The sequence below is a fragment of the Protopterus annectens genome, chromosome 5.part0 (assembly GCF_019279795.1).
Source record: "Protopterus annectens isolate FY-2018-M chromosome 5.part0, PAN1.0, whole genome shotgun sequence".
Classification (NCBI taxonomy): Eukaryota; Metazoa; Chordata; order Ceratodontiformes; family Protopteridae; genus Protopterus; species Protopterus annectens.
Genome location: NC_056735.1, coordinates 643,054,304 through 643,073,433, shown reverse-complemented (window position 1 = coordinate 643,073,433; position 19,130 = coordinate 643,054,304). Strand labels below are relative to the sequence as shown.

General features: G+C 43.2%; 1 protein-coding gene across 2 annotated transcripts in view; it reads left to right on the top strand.

The window, feature by feature from the left end:
* The window catches only part of LOC122802724 (interleukin-5 receptor subunit alpha-like), an 869,500-nt gene that overhangs the window by 614,067 nt on the left and 236,303 nt on the right, over positions 1 to 19,130 (top strand). For both annotated transcript variants that reach the window (XM_044072485.1, XM_044072486.1), the window contains one exon: positions 19,025 to 19,130. This exon is cut by the window's right edge and continues 46 nt beyond it. In XM_044072485.1, coding sequence (XP_043928420.1) covers positions 19,025 to 19,130 — 106 coding nt within the window. The remainder of the gene's footprint in view (positions 1 to 19,024) is intronic.

Below are 19,130 nucleotides of genomic sequence, written 5' to 3'. Positions count from 1 at the left end.
CACCACGTCCTGCAGTGGGATTTGTCACCTTGTCTAGTACTGCCTACTATGTTGACACCAGTATTTGTTATGGATTTCATGCTGCCCATATAGGTGTCTACTATCTGCTGCCATCCCATTCAGTCACCCAATTCCCTTGCATGCTCACATCCGTACCGTAAATGCAAGTAGCAGAACATACTACTCCATTCAGCAATTGATAGTGAGAGTGACTTATCTTGTGTCTGTGCTAGTATGGCGGATGGTGCTGGAGGGCTGACTATGTCGGATGCACATAATACACTCCCTATACATGGTTAAGTACAGGTAGTGTCATGTTTGGCATCCCTTTTACTGTATGTGCGAGTCAGAGAGAGAGAGGTGTCATTCCCTGGGTTCCTACCATGTCAGTGTATGTGCTATGCATTGCCTCTTTGCCAAAGCCTGGGCATACAGGGCACGCCTCCTTCTGCCTACAGGGGCAGGCTCAGGTTGTTCCTCCTCTGAGTGACTCTGGGCCTGTGCTGGCCTTGGCAATGATGGGGGGGCTGTGTGGCCCTGTCTCATGCTGTTCCTGCTGCAGCTGTTTCCATAGGATCATATTGTGTAGCATGGCACATACAATGACAATTTGGGTACATGTAGCTGGAGAATACTGCAAGGCTCCACCGATATGTCCAGGCACCAGAACCGTGACTTGAGCATCCCAAACACTGGCTCTATTATGATTCTGGTCTGTGCAAGTGCCTCATTATGGAGTTCTTGTTCGATGTGTGTGCATTTCTGATGGGTGTCATCAGCCATGGCTCCAATGCATAACCAGCATCCCCCACTAGGTGGCCATATGGGATGTCCCCATTGGCAAATCTCTGGTACAGCTGTGTAATATGCCAGATGTGGGAGTCGTGATAGGTTCCAGAGCTGCCAGCACACACATTCATTATAATGCCCTGGGAATCGGATGCAAACTGGCAGTTGATGGAGGAGAAGCCCTTGCAGTTTGTGTAGACCCTACCCCGCTCAGCGGTTGGTGCTTTGATGTGTATGCATGTGCAGTCTATAGCACCCACTACCTCAGGGAATTCTGAGGTGACTTACCTTGTGTCTGTGCTAGTATGGCGGATGGTGCTGGAGGGCTGACTATGTCGGATTTACATAATACACTCCCTATACATGGTTAAGTACAGGTAGTGTCATGTTTGGCATCCCTTTTACTGTATGTGCGAGTCAGAGAGAGAGGTGTCATTCCCTGGGTTCCTACCGTGTCAGTGTATGTGCTATGCATTGCCTCTTTGCCAAAGCCTGGGCATACAGAGCACGCCGCCTTCTGCCTACAGGGGCAGGCTCAGGTTGTTCCTCCTCTGAGTGACTCTGTGCCTTTGCTGGCCTTTGGTGGAAGAGATGCATAGTGCTGGTCAACGCCTCACAGGTGTTGTGAAAATATATGTGCTCACCGGCATGTGCTGACATGGCATCCAGGAACTGGTGGAGTACTTTGGATGCTGATGCCTGTGAGATCCCCAATGATATCCCCAGTTGGCCTTTGGAATGTACCTGTGGCTAGTATTCTTAAGCCTACACATACCTTGGTATCCATTGGGATGGGTTCCCCTCTGCTGGTTCTGTGTGTGAGGCATGGCCAGCGCAGCTCAATAATTTGCTGTAGGAGGTCCTTGTCCAACCTATAGCCCTCCACTATCTCCAGCTCATGTAGCCCCTGTTAGGTTACCCTGGGTCTGTACACTCTTCTCCTTCTCCTCATTGTGGGTTGGTCATCAGCATTGTCATTCTCACCACCCTCAGCCTCTTCCACATGTTGATTTATGAGAGCGAAAGCAACCCCTACCATTTTGTTGCTTTCGTTAGGTAAAATTTCCCCATTTGTGTACACCGGTGATGTAGAGTTTGTGGGAAAAAACAGAGGGAAAAGTGTTTGCACAGTTTATAGTAGTATGCTGGGCTGGCCTGGGCTGCTGCCTTTGTAATTGGCTCGTTCTGATACATTTCACCTGCCAGCTGTTCTGGTTCTCCTTGATTACTTTCCTACTGCTGTTTTCCCTTCTCATTGCCTTCCTGTTTAAGCCCCGAGGTGTGCTGTGCAAACCCAGTGCTCAGATATGAACAGAGCTATTTCCTGTTTTTTTTTTGTTTAAAACCCAGTGCTTGGCACGCACGCCCATTTAGGCAATGTAAAGATTGCCAGGCAGGTCCAGACAGACCCCATTCTTTAGCTGTGCTTAGCTAAAGGCAAACATGGGCCACAGAGCTCCAATAAGCTTACAGCATGCATGACACACCCCCTTATGAAGTCATCTAGCTCTTAGGCTTACATAGTCGGGTGCAAGCTAGCACTGAGGGGAAATATGTGATTCAGTATCATTGCCCTCATTTGCATAGGATTGACTGCTAATGCTTGGTTACAAAACCTACACTCAGCCTTCCCCCTTAGCAACCACTATTCCATGGTCTTGTTGTGTTATGCATGCCATTGACTATTATGGCAAAATTATGATTTTGGTTTAAAAGCTTATTTCCAGCTTTTTTTATTATTTTTGGGCTGATCCCATTTGCACATCACTGCCCTGCTCTTAAACGTCTGAAAACGGCCAACAAAAATAAAGTTAATTTTATCATTTTGAAATTATTTTTCATGCCTATGGCCATATATTTGGCCTTTGACATGCCTAACCCTTCTAATACATGCATTCATATGAGCTGTCATGCCTCCATTTTGTAGTTTGCAGAAATGTATTCATCTACTGGCTGAATACATTTCTGCAGTCTACACTATTCCTGCATGGATGTCTGCCTGCTCCCTGGATCATTAATTCACCTCATTTGCATGTTTTTCACCAGGAAATCAGGTAATTAGCATACAGGGGCTGTGTCTGTGCAGGAATAGTGCAGGAGCGCTCATGTACATAGGTTCATAGGTTCATAGGTTGGTACTAGGCTATCAGCCCTAGGGCCTATACAAGCCTAGCCATAACAATTCTCTGGCTATTTCTTCTCACACTATTTACTTCCCTGGACCCCTGTCTAGCAGGGCGACTGATGTGATCCACGGGGTGAATTTCCTTTCTCCCATCCAATCATCAAGGTTCCTTTTGAAGAGGGGCAAAGAGACACTCTGCTTGACATGTATGGGCAATCTTTTCCAGAGTCTGGGGAGTCTCTGGGTCAGGAACCTATCCCTCCAGCATGTTTTGTTTATTGTGATGACAAGGTTTAGATCCCTGGAGCATATGGATCTGAGGGATTGGGATTTCTTTAAATGTAGCATGTCCAACAGCTCTGGGTTTGACATGGCCTTGTATGTTAAGCAGAGATCGCCTCTAAGTAGACGATATGCGACAGAATATAGCTGGAGTTTTTTAAGACGGTCAGCGTAGGGCATCTGCTTTAGGCCTGTGATTCTTTTAGTGAGGTATTTCTGCGGCCTTTCCAGTTGTTGCAGATGTCTTGAGAGGTACATACCAAACAGGGCATTGTATTCTATAATGGGACTAATGAGGGATGAGTACAGTGGGACAATGACCTCCTTTTTTCTGGATGAAAATCCCTTAGTGATGAGGTGTGCCACATAGAAGGATTTCCTGACTGTTGTGGCGATGTGGTTATCGAAGGTGAGACCACTGTCCACCTGTGTCCCTAAGTCTCTTATCACACTTTCTGTGTTTAGTGTACTGCTACCTATATGGTAATTCACGGATACATGTTTTTTCCCAAAGGGGATAACTATACATTTCTTGGCATTGAGCCTGAGCCCATGGCTCTGGCACCAAGCATCTGTTTCTGTAAGGTCCTTTTGTAGAGTATCCACATCATTTGGGGATTCAATAATGGCTCCCAGTTTGCAGTCATCTGCGAACTTTGTTATCCAGAGTCCCTTAGTGTTGGCCTGTACTTCAGAGAAGTAGATGCCAAACAAGAGCGGTCCCAGGAATGAACCCTGAGGTACTCCACTTGTCACTTGTCTGGAGCTGGATTTGGAGTCAGCTACTTTTACAGTGTGGGTTCTATCAGTAAGCCAGTTAGCAACCCATTGGGTGACGTAGGGATTAATGCCCAGCTTAGTATGTTTATTTATGATTCCAGAGTGGGGGATGGTGTCAAAGGCCTTGACAAGGTCTAGATAGGCTGTGTGGACCACCTTACCCTTGTCCATGGCTCTGGATACTGATTCGAAGAAGTCAATCAGGTTCAGGAGACAAGATCAGCCCTTCACGAACCCAAACTGGGTGGGGTCCAGTGTTTGAAGGTTGCCAATGTCTTTGTTTATAAGTTCCATGATAATACACTTCATGGCCTTGCAGATAAGACTTGTCAGACTGATGGGATGGTAGTTTCCAGGATCCAAGGTGGATCCGCCCTTGTGGAGTGGGATAACTGTAGCTCTGTGCCACTCAGTGGGCATGAAACCTGAGGTGAGGCTATGATTAAACATGACACTTAGGTGAGGTGCCAGTTCATATTGTAGTTCATGTAGTACACAGCCCAGGATGTCATCTGATCCCATGGATGCTGTATTCTTAGCTTTGGAGAGTGTGTTTTTTACCTGTGTGGCCATTATTACCAGAATTTGGCAATCTTCCGGTATTGAGATGGGCCGTTTAGTGGGTGAGAGGGGGGTGAAGTTGGCACTGAATCGATCCTTGCCATTTAGATTCTTGACATAGTTATAGAATGCCTTGTGGTTGTCTTTGGAATCTTTGGCAATTTTATTTTTGTAACTTGCTTTGGAGGATTTTATGAGGGATCTCAGTTTCTTACTGAGCTGGTAAGGAAGTTTTTTGCATCCTGGGATTTTCTTCTTTTCTGCAGCAGTTTCTTTCTTTTGTTGTAAAGTTTGTTTATGGCAGGGGACCACCAGATTGGCTTCCTTTTTTTGGATGAGAGCATCTTGGTTCTATTTGGGATGGCACGATTCATGCATGAGTGGATGTGCTCGTACAGTGCCTTAGTGTAGGATTCAGCAGTTAAACTTTCAGTTCTCGTCTGCATGGGTGTCATGAAGTTTGTCACTTCTGACTTGAGTAGCATGAAGTTGGCTTTGGAGAAGATGTCCTTCAAGGATGCATCTGCAGTCCTTACAAATGGGTAGTCCTGTCGTCAGGCAGCCCTTGATCGGCAGTTTTCAAAGTCTGGGTCTGGCTGGTGTCGCACTTCACCCGGCGTCATCGCTGCAGTTTTCGGGTATAAAGGCATCAGTCTTTCTTGCGGCGTGGCGAAGCAGAAGCTGTTCGCAAGTGCCGGTCGGTCAGATCCAGAGATTACTACAAGACTTCTAAAGCTAAGTACCCGTTGGGGACTCTTTCTTGCCTCAGCCGATGTCAGAAAAAGTGAATAACTGTTTAACTTGTGGGAAACAAATACCTCATAAAGATTTCCTACTGCTTACCTTGTTTAGGCCCAGACACGGCGTAGCAGCTTGTCTAGCCTGTGCTTCTTTAACTTGCTGAGCAGTTTTTCGCTCTGATTTTGCCTATATTATGCCGTCGGATCCTCCGACTACAAATTACCAAAAAGCGAAAAGGACCGACACTGTGGGTCCCCGTCGGTTTTACCGAAACGGTTAAGCGTGTCTCGGTTTCGCTGAAACCGAGCAAGCGGTTCTTTCTTCAGCCAAAACCATGCCTTCTGGCCTCTTCTAACCTGGTAGAATCGGGCAAATCGACTCAACCTTCTGTTGCGGTTTCTCAGGAATTATCAGACACTATTCCCTTGGATATTTCAACCCCTGCGTGGAGCTGCTAGGCCTCCTGCAGCCATGTCTATTAAGGCCTTTGCCAGGGCTAAAGCAGCCAAAGCTTCAAAACGGTGCCTGCCAAACCCCTCACAGGCCCAGCACCAGTTTCCATATGCTTTCTTTGGCTGAGGATCTCATTTCTTTATTTGGATCCCAGCCTCATCCAGACAGGACCTCTCATCCACCTCCAGAGAAGAGGCCTAGAGCAGAGCCCCTGAGCCAGTATCCACAGATGATTCCTCTGATGACTCAGAACATACAGACCCTCCTGAGGCTCCTTATTAGACTCTGATGCTGAAGAGTCCATTCCTTCAGCCTCTCCACCTGAGGAATTTTCCTTTGGGGAAACCTTGCATGCTATGAGGGAACAATTTCAGTGGCAGGGCCAAGATTTCTCAGACTCCAGAAAAGGCTTAGAACCTTTCTACATTTGCCACAACATAGGCCTTTAGCTATACCTCCAGTTCTTTCTGTTGTAGATGATGCATTTAATGATGCTTGCACTGCTCCTGATTCATTACCTCCGGCCCTGCTAAGCCCGATAGGTTCTACAGGGTCCCAGACACTCATCACCATTTATACAAGGCTCCTTTTGCAGACCCAGAGACTATCTCCCAGGGCCCTACAGCTGTAGCAACTACATCTACTAAAACCCCTCCCTCTGAAAGGGAATCCAGGTCCTTAGAGAGATGGGGTAAAGTTTACACCTCTGCTACTTTGTCAGCTAGGGCTTTGAACTGCCAATTTCATATGATTCAATATCAAGAGTTTATGCTTGACCAGTTAACTAAAAGCTGTCCTCTGAAGAATCTTTAGATAAAAATATGTTCAGGAAATGGTACATAACATACAGCAGGTTAGTAACCATTCTTTAAAATGTGGCTATGATGCACTGGAGGCTTCCTTTAGATCAGCCATGACTGGTACAGTTATCAGGAGACATGCATGGTTGAAAGAGCAGGCATTACCAGACCATGTCAAATCAAAGCTTTTGGATGCACCCATGGACAAGGTCAATTTATTTGGTTCCCCTGCACAGCAGGTACTAAAAAAGATGGAAGAGAAGGCGAAATCTGTACAAACAGTGAAAGATTTCTTATAGGTTCAACCTCCGAGGTTTAGCAGGAACTGGCCCTCCAAGAATTGGTCCTTTCCCTCTAAGACACAGAGAGGCAGGAATAGGCATTCAAGAGGCAGAAACCAATCCAGGGGTGCCTACAGGGGACGCCAGTGGCAAGTTAACAACCAGCGAGGCGCGCGCAGCCACCACCACTACAACAACACAATCACAGTGACTTGGCTGTGGCAGGAACAACTGGAAGCACCCTTAGGCGGAAAGCTAGCCTTATTTTCAAAGAACTGGCATTGCATCACAAGGGAAAAATGGATTTTGCAAACTATAGACCAAGGTTACAGGTTCCATTTCCATACTCTACCAGGAAAGAGAGGAATGCCAAACCTACCACCTACTCAAAGGGCAGAAGCTCTAAAGCAAATATCTCAACTATTAAGAATGAGAGCTGTGGAAAAGGTACCATCTATGGAGCAAGGAAAGGGATTTTACTCCAGACTCTTCCTGGTACCAAGAAAAGAGAGTAAATGGAGGCCTATTCTCGACCTGTCCGCTTTAAACACATTCATCATTGTTCCAAAATTCAAAATGCTGACCCTACAGCAGCTTCTTCCCATGCTGGGCAAGGAGTCTTGGCTGGTAACTCTAGATCTCAAGGAGGCATACCTGCACGTCCCCATACGACCAATTTGCAGAAGATACCTCAGATTTCTTGCAGGATCAGAGCATTATCAATTCTCAGCATTGCCCTTTGGTTTATCTACTGCGCCCAGAGTGTTCACGAAATGCCTGGCATCAGTAATTGCTCATTGCAGACTTCAGGGGATCCAAATTTATCCCTACCTGGACGACTGCCTGATACAAGCGGATAACAAAAGCAAGCTAACAGAAGACTTACAAAGAGTCATTTACCTGCTGCAAGCCCTGGGATATACAGTCAATATAAAAAAGTCAAGGCTGATGCCATCCCAAAGAATAACCTTTCTAGGTGCAGAGCTGGACACATCAAAACAAATGGCATTCCTAACTGCAGAAAGAAAGAGCAACTACCTCTCTACTTCTTGGCATTAACAAAGCAGAACCATCTAACTGCAAGAAAAGTACTACAAGCCCTAGGCTTCATGGCATCCTGCATAATTCTGGTCCCTCATGCCAGACTGCATATGAGAAAGCTACAGTGGTACCTAAAGAATTTGTGGTCCCAACACAAGCACAGCCTAGAAACCAAAATTCCAATAATCCCATGCCTGAAGCAAGAGTTCCTATGGTGGGCTCAGGCCTGTCAATCAAACACAGGATTGCCCTTCTGCAACAGTCAACCAAGCCAAACCATCACGACAGATGCCTCAGACCTTGGTTGGGGCACACATGCTGGGCAAGTGCATACAAGGCTTATGGACTCAAGACCAGCTGCGCCTGCACATAAATCTAAAGGAAATGCTGGCAGTAAAATTGGCAATCCAGTCATTCAGACCATTTCTCCAAGAAGGTCAGTTGATGATAAGGACAGACAACACCACAGTTATGTGGTACATCAACAAACAGGGAGGCACACATTCATATCCTCTATGCCGGCTGGCACTGGACATATGGGATGTGGCTCTGAGCTACAACATTCAGTTACAAGCAATTTTTGTACAAAACATTCTAGCAGACATATTGAGCAGAACTACCACAGATGCCCACGAATGGATGCTGCATCCGGACATCTTCAAAACCATCACAAGAGAATGGGGATTACCACAAATAGACTTATTTGCATCCCCACTCAATCACCAGCTAAAGAAATTCTGCACAAGGACGTACCACCCACTTGCTTGGAAGGTGGACTCCCTATCTTTCAGTTGGAAAAACCTGACAGCATACGCATTCCCACCACTTCCTTTGATGCACAAGGTGCTTTTGAAGATCAAAGAGGAATGTCCAAGGATCATTCTGATAGCTCCAGACTGGCCAAGACAACATTGGTACCCATTGCTGAGGAGCATGTCTCGGGAACAAATATGGACACTACCCTGATCCCATTACTGTTAACACAGAACAACTACAACATCCTGCATCCAAACCTGAAAACTCTGCAGCTAACTGCCTGGAACATTACATAAGAGCAATTAACCCAAATTTATCCCAAAGGGTTAAAGACATAATCCTTGAGGCTCGTAGACCTTCAACAAGAAAGAATTATGCAGCAAAATGGAAAAGATATCTCATTTGGAGTACTGCAAAGGGAGAAGATGTGGCACTGATAAACATAGCCAACATCCTGGAGTACTTGGCAGAGCTCTTCCATACAGGCCTGTCCTATTCTTCCATCAAGATACATGCATCAGCTATTTCAGCAGAATACAGCTTGGATCCTCCTGTCTTTTCTCATCCTCTGCTCAGACAGTTTCTGAGAGGAATTAAAAATGTAAAACCTCCCAGGAAACCACCATTGCCAGCATGGGACTTGAACTTTGTGCTAGAAAATTGCAGCAGCAACAGCAGAATTACAATACTTATCCTGGAAGACTGCTTTCCTGCTGGCAATCACCTCAGCAAGAAGGGTCTCTGAACTACAGGCATTAATGGCAGTGCAACCCTTCCTGATCTTCCATCAAGATAGAGTGTCCATGAGAACAAATCCTACATTTATGCCTAAGGTGGTATCCAGAGTGTCTTTAAATCAGGCTATCCACCTACCTACATTCTTCCCCAACCCACAGAACAGGGGAGAAAGACTTGTGCATACCTTGGATGTACATAGACAATTACGCTACTACCTGGACAGGACCAAGTCCAATAGAAAAACTGACCAGCTTCTGGTAGCATATGCAACAGGAAAGGAAGGAAAACCAATTTCAAAACAGACAATCTCCAAATGGATAGGAAATTGCATTAGATTTTGTTACTCCTACCATGGAAAGAAAACTCCAGAGAACATCAGGCCTCACTCCACAAGGGCTACAGCCACTACCACAGCTTTCTTGGCTACCAAGGACATTATAGAGGCTGCTACTTGGACCTCCGTGCATACATTTGCCAAGCATTACAATTTACCTTTATACTCTAGATCAGGTTTTGCCACTGCTGTTTTGCAAGGGATCCTAACTACACCATAATCTCCTTTTTCCTCCTCCCTAGTTTAGCTATGGTATTCTACCCATTTGTAAGGACTGCAGATGCATCCTTGAAGGACATAGTACAGTTTTGTACCTACCATAAATGTAGATGTCCGATAGGAATGCATCTGCAGTCAGGATTACCCACCCACCTTCCCTCTGTGGTACTATTTGCCATCCTTCAGCTAGCTTGGGGATCTATTATGGTGTATTTGTTTGTATATATGTACATACATGCTTATTTTATGTGTTTGCTCTCTACTATTTGGAAACATTGGCATTTATCCAAATTTAGCCATCCAAGAGGGCACCTGACATCTGGGGCAAGAAACACTGAGGAAAATGGCGTCGGCTGATGCCTTTATACCCGCAAAACTGCAGCGATGACGTCGGGTGAAGTGCGACACCAGCCAGACCCAGACTTTGGAATCCGGCCGACCGAAGGCTGCCTGACGACAGGACTACCCATTTGTAAGGACTGCAGATGCATTCCTATCGGACATCTACATTTATGGTAGGTACAAAACTGTACTTTTTTTATGGAGGTTTCCTTACTGGGGGGTGGGGGTGGGATGTGGATGTTAAGGGTGATTAGCTTATGGTCAGACCTGACTAACGAGGGGGTGACCATAGGTGTGGAGCATCGATTTCCCATGTTGGTAATGACCAGGTCTAGGATATTGGAGCCCCTGGTAGGACTATGGATTAGTTGATCCAGGGCATTGGAATTTATGAATTCCAAGAAACGTTGGGCAAAGGTGTTGGTACATGAGTAGTTTTCCCAGTTAATGGCTTGGTAGTTAAAATCACCCAGTATTAGGGTGTTTGGTTCTATCTTAATATTTTCCAGTATGTTTAGAAAGGTGTAGTGAGAATCTTGGGGTATGGTGGGGGATCTGTAGCAAGCTACAATTTGGATTGCAGTCTTACCTAGTGTTAGTTGCACCTGGAGAATTTCAGCCGCATTGTGTTGGGCAACTAGCCTGGTGGTGTGAATATCCTTGGTGAATATTGACACTCCTCCACCTTTAGTGTTTTGGTCCTGCTTTGTTGGCTGAAAAGTGTGGTAAGAGTTGTAGCCTGGTATTGCAGGGGTGCTCTCTGGAGCCTTGAACCAGGTCTCAGTTACTGCACAGATATCGATGTTCTCCATTTTTAGGAGTGCCTTGAGAGAGTGCATTTTGAGGTTTAGACTTCTAGCATTGAGTAGCATTACCTTCAGATTTTGCATGCTTGTACCTGTTACGGAGGTGGTTTTGTCCTTTGAACTTTTCCTAAAAAAGGCACTATAGGGGTGGCAAGAGCTTTAGCCAGTAACCTGAATCCCAGGGTCGACAGGTGCAGACCATCTCTGGCAAAGCTTCGTGGTCTGTCAATCATGTCCTCCCAGGCAGACAGATACTGGATCCCCTTTGAATGACACCAGGAGCTTAGCCAATTGTTGAAGTCAATCATTTTGTCCTTATATTGTAGTATCATTCTGGGTGAAGGCAGGATGCTACTCAGGGCTAGGGTCATACCTGCCTGGGCCACATGATCCGAGAGCTCTTCCATGTCTCTTTTCATGTAGTCCAGGGAGGTACGTCTCAAGTCATTCACTCCAACATGGACAATGATAGAGTCATATTTGTACTTGTTGTGGTGTGACTTGAGTGCATGCGTTGTGTGGTGGATCCGACAGGCAGCTGGCTGTAATTTTCTCCTTGTTCAACCTGGTGAGAGGGACATCAGTGTGCTGGACTATAGAGTCACATATGACTAAAGTGTTAAGTACATTGTCTTGCCTTAGGGGCTGTTACTGGGTGGCACACTGGTGTTGTGAACTATGTGACACTTTGGTTGTGATTGATGTTTGTTTCAGCTTCAGAGGTCCTTGTTGCTTGGGCAGGTTACAGTTAAGGGCCTCTGCATATGTGGATTTAGTGTTGCTATATGTGGGTGTTAGTGGTGTGGGTTTAGAAGGGCTATGTGTTGCTTGAGGTGTAGTTTGGGTGTTAACCTTCTCCTCTTGACTGTCTAGCACAATCTTGGGTGGAGAGAGCTTTGCTTCCATTTTGGCTATGTAAGTGCTTCTCTCACAGGTTGTAGTGTTGGGTGGTAGGAGGAGAGGGTTGTCTGTGTACATGAGGCACTTGCTGCATTGCCCCAGTATGCCCAGATTCACCAGGTGGACAGGAGAAGTCGCTGGAAGCTGACCCTTGGACATGCTTGGTTTGGTGCTTTTTTTTTTTTTTTTTTGTAAAGTACAGAAGTTGTTTTCCCTTACCTTAGTAAGGTACTTTGCAATTATAGGCTGTTCAGTGCCTACTATTAATTTCTCCTTATTAACAAGGAGAATTGAGTGCTTGTATCAATTTAAGGCTTCCTAGTGCTTTCCAGCAGGTATTAGAGAAAGTGCTAGTCACAGGGATGCTTAAAGGTAAGATGAAAAAAAAATGCACTGCAGTGTGCACTAGAGAAGTTAGATGTGAACATCCCAGGAGCTTATTCCTAGCTCGCACAGCAGCCATATTGCCTGCAGCAGTTCCTGCACTATTCCTGCATGCAGTGCAGAGCTTGCTGAATCCTGGGGTGTGTCTCTCTCTGTATGCAAGACATTGTAGTCACTGGGTGTAGTGATTTCAATGATCAATGTTACTTTTGTCTTCTTTTCATGGACCACTATATCTGGTTTTCTCTCACCTGTCTTTTGAACTATTGGTAATGGGTGATCGCATGTGATGTAGACCTTTCTATAATGCTGTGTGGCTCATGTTTCCAGTGTTTTTCAGGTACTTCAGTACCATAATGTTTATACAATCTCCAGTGTAACAGTCTTGCCACATTACTATGCCTTTCAATATACAGTCCGTTTTCCATTAGTATGTCACACCCAGCAACAAGGTGTGTGGCTGTTTCCAATTCTGTTTTACAAAACCTACACTTGTCTGTTTCTCCCACATGTTCATTGGACTTTGTAAACCAATGAGTGTAGCCCATTATCTTGGGCTGCCAGTATTAACCTTTCATCCTTTGGTTTGAATTTGCCTCTCCTTAATCATTCCTGCATTCAGTCCTGATCAACATGAGTTTTTTCCAGAAGTTTTCTATACTTGAAACTATATTTATGCATTTTCCACATTTCTTGCCTTCTCATCTGATCCTTCACCTTATATTCTTTCTTTTGTTTTTTGACACATTCAGTTGCTGCCTGATTTTTATCTGCTTCTGTATTGATTCCCATTCCTGCTTAACATTGATATGCTTCTGCTAGACTAAGCAGGGAAGTCATCCTGGATTTTTTCTCCTCATGTTTCAAAACTTTCACGACATTTGGGTCTTGTGAGGTCAGCAAGTATGTATGCAGTCCCAAGATTGCAGATCTATACATGTAATCAATTTTAAAGGAGGCCCATACCTCCTTCGGAATGGGGAATATATAATCTTGATATGCACTGATTTTTATAAATCATTTGGAGAGCATGAAACATAATTCTTGTTTTCCTATCTAATCTATCCAACACATCACCCATTGTACAGAACAGTACGCTAATCATAGGAACATTGGTTTACCATACTTTATTGCCAGTCAAGGACTAACGCCCCTTTTGGTATGTACCTCACAAGACATCTACAACAACTGGAAAGACCACAGAAATACCTCACAAAGAGGATTACCGGTCTCAAACAGATGCCCTACGCAGACCGTCTCAAAAAACTCCAGCTTTACTCTGTCGCATATCGCCTACTCAGAGGCGATCTCTGCCTAACATACAAAGCTATGTCAAACCCAGAGCTGTTTGACATGCTCCATGTAAAGAAATCCCAATCCCTCTGAGCTACACGCTCTAGGGACCTAAACCTTGTCACCACAATAAACAGAACATGCTGGATGGATAGATTCCTGTCTCAGAGACTTCCCATACTCTGGAACAAACTACCTATCTATATCAAACAAACCTCCTCATTAGCACTCTTCAAGAAAAATCTTGATGATTGGAGGGGAGATAGGAAATTCACCCTGGGGATCACTTCTGTGGCTCTGCTTGACAGGGGCACAGGAAAATAATTTTCTTGGGTGGCAAAAGCCAGGGTACTGTTTGGCTAGGCTTATATAGGCCCTAGGGCCAATAGCCTAGTACCTACCTATGAACCTATGAACATATATATGAAGCTGGTGACACAGAGGGTCACTGTTTACATCCTGTGTGATCTTTCCTGAAGAACTTTTGCATCTGTGCTCTTGGATAGGGATTCAAATGCTGAATTACTGCTACTGCCATGTTATATGTTTGGCAATTAGGTTAACTTATTACATCCAAATGACACCTCCAGGTGCATCTGCAGTTAACTCCTACTGATGCCTCTAGGCGTCAAATATTGCTTGTTCAAATTTGCATCAATAATTCCAAAATGATGCTATGTACAAGATTTTAAAAGATTTCATCTTAAAGCTTAACGCAATGGCAAACTCAAATGCATTAATATTTGATCTCTGTCTAGTGCAGGTAAAGAGATATTAACTGTTGTTTTTATGATATTAATTTATATAGATATAATTTCACACTTTTCTAAATATTTCAAAAACCATGTAACACAGACAAAACTCCCTAGGCTCATATGAAAGCTCTCAGCTAGATGAATTAAATGCTGCTGTGACAGTATGTGTGTAACTTGAGTGGTTGCTGAGATGTAATTTGTTTGCAAAATATTACAAACATAATATTTACTGTGTTTACTGGGACTTATAAAATTCAGTTTAAGACCTAGAACCTAAAGAATACTACCACTGTAAAAATAGTTTGTGCTGAATGGTTTGCCATTTTGACTTCTTTCATAACCCCCATGGTTCCAGAGATATGAACATTTGTTTGAAATATGAGGACATAATTTGATTCTGTCAAAAGGCTTAGGCTCCACCCATTGGAAGTTACAGTGCAAACTTCCTGAGCTCCATTGGAGTGAATGAGTTAATATCTTGTCTAGAAAATTCAAACATAAGTATTGGTTTGCACTGTGTATATACTAACTAAGCTAGAATTCACCAATGTTTTCTAATTTCTGTGTTTCTCGGAAGATGATCCTGCTCCATGCTACCTCCATGCAGTGTTTGGCCATTCATGCATGTAGGCTGTGTATTTACCAGCATCAAACAATGTAGTGACACTAAGGTGCATTGGACATAATTTAAAATCATTTTTAAACTTGAATCACAGCTTGCCATTTTCTGTATAATTTTTGTATATTTGTGGTTATTGTTGCTGATGCTACTGTCCCATAAGGAGCTCCTGTCTAGTGTTATAAGGTGTCAAAAATTATGTTGTATACCTTGCACAGCCACTTCAGGGAACCGCTGCTGGGACTCTATATGGGTCTGTTTAGAAAGGAAGATGTCTGGGATAACCTGGCAGAGCAACTGACTAGGGCTACAGACTTCACAGAAACTAGTAAACAGTGCAGGCACTGGTATGATGACCTGTGTACCACTGCCAAAGATCTTTACATGTGACAAAATGAGGAGAGGCAGGAGTATGCTCAATATTATAGTTAAGGCCTGCCATATGTTTTGTGTTTCGTACCATTTTGTTTTTAACTGTGTCTTATTTTTCAGAACAAGGTTCTTAAGAATGTTTGCTTCCCTTAACAGATATCAGGATAAACCAGGCTGGCAAATGTGGGTGTCTATATGGGTCTACTTCACCTTATCGCATGTTGCAAATATCGAACGGCTAAAACGTCATAAATGCCGTACATCGAAAGTGTTGCTGCAGGATCATGGTACAGTGGGGATGAGAAAATTTGCTCTTTCCTCACTGTAGTGTGATCTCGGAGTTGGTATATATAATTAGCGGGGGGTGTGGGGGGCTGTACAGTTTCGATGTATGGTATTTTCGATGTTTATGCCATTCGATATTGTCATCTTTCGACAAGATAATATAGACGCGTCTATATGTGCCTTCTTTTGTGTTGCTGTTCACTGCTTTTGTTACATCACTGAGGTTGTTTGTGTTTGCATGTGCAGGTGTTGGGTTGTGGCCATCATTTCAAGCTGTTACATCATTGTGCATAGTTGCTTGACATTTTCTCTTCCTGTGAGCACTGTCCAAAACTTCTGTTTGATTCTGCATTCATGTAGTACGTAACCTGTTTTCCTTGCTGTGGGAACTATCCTAGGCATCTGCTTCATTGCACATGCATATTGTTTGCACTGCTGTCTGCATATCACCCATGTCTGTGTGTATGTAATGGCTAGTGTGCCTCTTTTGTCTTTCAGAGTAAGTTGAGAGAAAAGAATATGTTGCTGGCTGCTACAAGAGGTAGCAAAGACGTTTGGAGCAATGGGGTGTGTGGGGCTTTTTTACCTACCTTCCTGTACATATATCATTTGTACCTAAGTTGAACATCGTCAGTAATAGCACCCTTCTCTTTTTGTCTTTATTCTGCAAATCATGATAGAATGTCTCTTTTCTGCAAGTGAAGAAAGGACCATAGTGCCATAGGTATATCAGCCATCAACTGCCACTGCCCAAACCAAAACTGTAGCTGACGTGGAAGAAAGTGATAGGAGTGTCTCACATGATGGGGAATCCTCACACTTTCTCAAATACCTTCCCAAACACAAACAGAACTTGAGCAGCTAATGTAGTTGGCAGTTAACTGGGCATGGGCAACTGCAAAAAATTCCAGGTATTCCTCACCCATCCCTTATTAAAAGTTACTGGGTAGTAAACAAGCATGTTGATTTTCTTGCATCATTTCACAAACTGGTTGCACAATATCTTGGTGTGAGTATTCCTGGGATTCTTTCTTTGCAGAAAGTAGTTCTATTGCGAATTCTTTAAAGCTTACTGCTTGTTGAAAGCAATTTCCCACCTATATAAAATCACTTTCTACACAATGTTCCAGTCACATTTCAGCACCTTCATTTATACCTACATAAATATTGACATCAGGCATTATTTTCCTAGTTCTTTAAAGTAATGGCTGCAAGAAGTGTTTCTGCATTCTTTTTTACTTCTCACTAAGTTAAGTTCTGGGCTGCATGAGTAAATATTGCACAGGGTTCAGTGCTCAAATGTGTGAAACCTTAAATGAAATAAACTAAAAAAAAAAAAAATAGCAAACATTAAAACGCTTTTTTTTTTTTTTTTTTTTTTGCAGGGAGGCTTGATGATTTATACCCCAGGACATGAGAGATGCACCCCCTCACCCCTTCTCCTTACATAGTCTAATGCCAAGTTTGCTGCATCTCAGAGAAGAGTAAGGGGAGTTCCCCAAAACAGGGGAGTCCTGGAATCTGTGTATAACTAAATGCAAACAAAATTTAGTGCTAGGAAATGAGTGGCAAACAAACATGTATCACACATCTGCCCTGTTCCTCATACTTACATGACTAAACTGATATAATGCAAAATCTAAGATATAGAACATCCCAGAAACCAGAATAGCATTTAACATTCCAGATCATGTCTCAGAACAGTTATAAATCATACATTGTTGTACTACTGATTATGTTTTGCAGCTATGCCCACAATCACTGGGAAGATAATTTGGTTCAGAAATGAATCAAGGATAACTCACCTATTACAAGGTTAGGCTGGGAACAGGCTTGGAGAAGTAGATGTTGTAACACTTTTCATTAGGATACAGTGGACAAGAAATTCTTTCAAAAACATTTTGTATTTAACCATGCCATTTTATTGAGAAAACATTACTGGGAGAAGCAAATTTATCCAAAGGACACTACACAGTAGGTGTCTACTTTTATAATGAATACCCCATACTCTTAAGACCAAATGACTCTCATCCTAAATTTAAATAAAATCTGTGAATAATGTTGCTTAAAGTAATGTTTTCCTTTAAGCAGGTATTGTAAAGCTGACAAAACATAGTGTAATACAACAGCCCTAGGTTCCCATACCTGCACAAGGATTTCCAGCAATACTTGATATGATTATTTTAAGTCAATGTTGGCTTTTTTCCTGCCAGGCCTCATTGACCATCAAGACCCTGAAAAGCTCAGCTGGCATATTTTTGTCCCTCAGAGGAGAGAGATGCATGGCCTGATCATTCCTTCAAGTGGTGAGAGCTGACCAGTGTGAGTGGTATCCTCATATTGCTTTGGGAATAGTGGGCATGATTCTGTATGTCCACTATCACACTCAAGGTTTAATTTGCAATATGCCTTTGTGAGGGCATGTCACCCACTTTCTTGAGTGACATAACCTGTCAGAAACACCTACCACACTTGATCAAGTGTTTCTGTGTAGTGTTAGGTCTCCACTGCATACTCTCAGTGTGTGCTAGATATGTGACTCCCCCATCATCAATGAGCAGGCCTTGCCTCATCATTTCTTTTCCTTCCTTTGACCAGCTCATCCTGGACACAAACCTCTAACATAACCTTGGTCATCCAGATCATAGTCAGGACTTTATCTCCCAAAACTGAGAAGTTGATTACGTCATAAAGATTGTGTAGCAGGTAATACCTTTCTGGAAGTGATACGCAAAAACTTAAAAAGATAATTTAAAAGAAATATTAAAATGAAATGCCTAATGGATGTCTTCATTTCAACAACAGGGAGTAAGCTTACCTTATGCAGTTATCTCTGCTGTCATTTCTTCCAAAGAATATTTAAAAAGTTAGTACATTTGGGCTTCATCTCCATTTTTAAATATACATTACATTCTGTTGAATTAACCTGTTAATGGACCTTCCCCTTTCATCACTATAGAATGCAGATTTACCAGCAAATAAAATCTCATAGAAAATGTATTACTGTTATGATGCATCAGTGTATTTTATATCTGTGTATTTCTAGCAAACTAGGCTTATACGATTTGGGTAAGCAAGGAGGTGCCTGTAAAAGAAAAGTTCAGCAAAGAGGATGCATTGTAAAAGATAAAAATAATTTGAAACAGCTAGATGTGTATAAAATTGCATTGGTGGTATAAGGGAAAGTAAGTAAATTTAAATAAAGCTTGCAAATTTGAAAATGTGGACTGACACTTGAAGTACTCTATTTTGTGGTATCAGCTCAATAGTTAAAACCCAAGAGACATTGATAAAAATTGTTGCTGTAAGCTTTACCTCACTAAACAAATGTACAAGTTGTTAATATTTGCCTCATTTCATTCTTTCAGAGAAGATAGTCTCTCCTCAAATTATCAACATTTCTGCTGAAAATCAGTATTTATTGATTAAATGGACAACACCTAAGACTCGGTTTAAAAAGAGAAGCCGCTGTTT